Consider the following 3,782-nt stretch of genomic DNA (forward strand, 5'->3'; position numbering starts at 1 on the left):
CCTGAACAGCTCTATGTACGTTGATATGTGGTAGTAAAGTAATTACCTGAACAGCTCTATGTATGTTGATATGTGGTAGTAAAGTAATTACCTGAACAGCTCTATGTATGTTGATATGGGGTAGTAAAGTAATTACCTGAACAGCTCTATGTACGTTGATATGGGGTAGTAAAGTAATTACCTGAACAGCTCTATGTATGTTGATATGTGGTAGCAAAGTAATTACCTGAACAGCTCTATGTATGTTGATATGGGTTAGTAAAGTAATTAACTAAACAGTTCTATGTATGTTGATATGGAGTAGTAAAGTAATTACCTGAACAGCTCTATGTAGGTTGATATGGGTTAGTAAAGTAATTAACTAAACAGCTCTATGTATGTTGATATGTGGTAGTAAAGTAATTACCTGAACAGCTCTATGTAGGTTGATATGGGTTAGTAAAGTATATAACTAAACAGCTCTATGTATGTTGATATGGAGTAGTAAAGTAATTACCTGAACAGCTCTATGTACGTTGATATAGGGTAGTAAAGTAATTACCTGAACAGCTCTATGTACGTTGATATGGGGTAGTAATGGATGTTCTATTCTCGATAATAACTTGGTAAAAAATACCAGAATAACTTGTTTCATACCAGGAGGGTGCTACAATAATAAACAGCTGGTAGAGAAGATTACAGGTAATATTAAAAGGGAATCTGCAACATGTTGTTACTCAGATTTTCATGCTGTGTAAACAACTGATCTATCTAAGCCTGTGTCTCTACTGAATTTTAACAAGAAGAAATCTTCAAACAACTGATCTATTTCAGCCACTGTGTCCTTACTGAAGTTGTACAAGTAGTGATCTTCAGACAACTGAACTACTTCAGCCTGTGTTCCAACTGAAGTTTGACAAGTAGAGATCTTCAGACAACTGGACTATTTCAGTCTGTGTTCCTTCTGAAGTTTGACTAGTGGAGATCTTCAGACAACTGATCTATTTCAGCCTACGTCCCTACTGAAGTTTGACAAGTAGAGATCTTCAGACAACTGGACTATTTCAGTCTGTGTTCCTTCTGAAGTTTGACTAGTGGAGATCTTCAGACAACTGATCTATTTCAGCCTACGTCACTACTGAAGTTTGACAAGTAGAGATCTTCAGACAACTGGACTATTTCAGCCTGTGTCCCTGTTTGACAAGTAGTTAGTAGTACGCTATAGAAATAGAACTGTATCAGGTGATAGAACAACCAGTAAGACAAAAAGCTATATCATGATAAACTCAGTAACTTACGTCTGTTCTGCCGAGAGTATAAAGAGTATCTAGTAATTTGTGATGAAGGAGATATTCTAGACAAGGTCCTGTGGTTCCGGGTTCTAGCTGCTCTCTCTCTTCCTGTACCAGAATTAATACCATCTGTTCTATATGACCAGGTATAGTCGTCTCATCTATTCTTCGTCTTTCTTCTAGAAAAATAGATTGATTAAAATAAATTATACAGGTACTAATACTTTCTATCTAGGATGAGGATAGGCAACATTAGGTAGTGTGCAACGAGGGAAATTTTGCCAGAACAATGGCATTATTCGAAAGGAATATAGACTAGTTGTCTAATCTATTCTACATCTGTCTTCTAGATATATAGAACTAGAAAGGTTAACATTAAGATATACATGGACTTGTTTCACTGTACTACTTCAGAATTTATTACATAGGTACCATGTTTCAAAACACAGGTAACGTTCATAAGTAAAATGAAATAAGATAATATCTTGTGTTCTTAAAAAGATTGTTAAATTGAGACCTAAAATTAATCATACAGGTACTACCAGTCAAGGATAAATAAAGATAGGCAATGCTAGGCAGTGTGCAATGGAGGAAATTTTGCTAGGACAATGGCATGAACCCTTTCAACCCTTGCGGCAGGTTTACTGGCCACCTAAGTTCACAATAAGTACCCACGCGGGTTACTAAATGATGTAACACAATGTCACATGTCATAGCCTTTATTTATATTACTTTATTTATATTACTTTATTTATATTACTTGGAGGGTATATGATGTTTTATTTTTACATTCAGGGTTCAAAGGTTAATCTGGTGGATATTGACATGTCATCTCATTTAGGTAAAATGATTATCGATCATCGTCGCTAGGAATTTATAATTTCGATTATCGATTAGCAAATTTCGTAATTGTTTATATGTCACTATATCCGTTAACAAGTAGTAATCTCTTCCAGCACATAACATACCCACAATAAACTATAATAACTGATTAAAACAAGAATAAATCTTGTATGAAGCAAAACATTACCCATGAAATTAGGAATTTTGGCATGTTTTTAATTTAATATTCACAGGCTTTCTCAATTGAATTATTTTGATTATTAATCAATTATATTTGTGAGTTATTTAAAGATTGAATTGGTTGCTAAACGCAGTATTTTCAAGTGTTAATTCGAATAAATGGTGAAATCATTACAACGTCCTTAAATCATCATTGATCACTAAGGAAAATTGTAAAACAAAAGGAAAAGGGGGGGGGGTGTCCAAGTTTAGATTTTGTCATTGATCCCGTGTGGTTGGAAGCTTTTAAGTCTAATAATCCAGTGAAGTTCAACGGAGCGCCGGTTGGCTGTGGATTGTGTGAGGTCCGGATTGGTCCCGAGTTGTTTAATAATTTGGTAGTCGAGGTTTCGACTCGAGTGTCTCGGTAGGTGGAAGTGAGAGGCGACTGGAGTGTCCCTCTTGTAGGTAATATCAGCGAAGTGTTCTTTCAGCCTTATGCGGAACATTCGTGTAGATCCAGGTTTTGTTGGAGTTGTAGGTTTTCCCAGTGGCGGTGGAACAAAACGTTTTTTTGAGCTTAAGCATGTTGCAATAAGAGCAGTTGTGGATGTTACAATCTGTATCAAGATAGTTGTAGGTTTTCCCACTTGCTTGGGGTTGTGGAGTAGGTTTATGGATATGAAACGAGCTATTTTGCTTCTTATGTTCCTGACAGTTTTGTAATAGGGGAGGATATTATCAGGTAGGTTCACCGCTTTAGCATTGGTTGTTGTAGGCTGATTGGCGGAAAAGTGGACTCTTTGCCGTTTTGCCGGCGGATTGTCTTCCATCAGGGTAGTGATTGAGTCTGAGTTCAAAAGGGAATCACGACTGCCCACTGGGGTCACGTATGTAGCCATAACTGGGTCATTGGCAGAGTTAGAATATGCGAGATAAAAATGGGCGAGGCGACCAGTTATCCCTAGTTATCAGTAACTAGTTTTGTACTTGGGTGTACTCTTCAGACTGATTAATAAGGCTCACTCTTCGGGGTTCTATTTATACTGTTCAGATAACGGGGTGTCTAGCGGGGTTTAACGGGGTTAGTTTTAACGGGGTCTGTCACCGGGGTTTGTTAACGGGGTTAACAGGGTTTGTTTTACTGGGGTTAACGGGATCAGTTTACCGGGGTTAACGGGGTTAATTTCTTACCGGGGTTAACGGGGTCTGTTTTTTACCGGGGTCAGATTTATACCGGGTTGCTTTTAACGGGGTTACCGGGGTGGATTTAATACCGGGTTAGGTTAGTTTAGGTTAGGTTAGTTTCAGCCAAGGAAGCCGGTTTTAGGGGGGTTATTCTAATCCAGTGCAGGGGAAGGGGTGATGTACCTTTAGCAGACTGTCTGGGTTAAGACAGGCTGTGTGGGTTTGGTGAAGTTGTATCTGTATTCAACCCGCCGATGATGTCAATCGGGTTTATTCTTTTCCACTTGTCTTGTGGCGGGAATAGGAATCCCGGGCTTGCGG

The 3,782-nt window shown here is 38.2% G+C and overlaps 1 protein-coding gene across 1 annotated transcript in view; it reads right to left on the minus strand.

The window, feature by feature from the left end:
• Positions 1 to 1,430, minus strand: part of LOTGIDRAFT_146698 (hypothetical protein) — a gene marked incomplete at both ends in the record, with an annotated part of 5,313 nt that extends 3,883 nt beyond the window's left edge. The window contains 2 exons of the mRNA XM_009069162.1: positions 542 to 646; positions 1,278 to 1,430. Of these exons, the coding sequence (XP_009067410.1) occupies positions 542 to 646; positions 1,278 to 1,430 (258 nt within the window). The remainder of the gene's footprint in view (positions 1 to 541; positions 647 to 1,277) is intronic.
• Positions 1,431 to 3,782: the final 2,352 nt, after the last annotated feature.

Source organism: Lottia gigantea (genome assembly GCF_000327385.1).
Source record: "Lottia gigantea unplaced genomic scaffold LOTGIsca_990, whole genome shotgun sequence".
NCBI lineage: Eukaryota > Metazoa > Mollusca > Gastropoda > Lottiidae > Lottia > Lottia gigantea.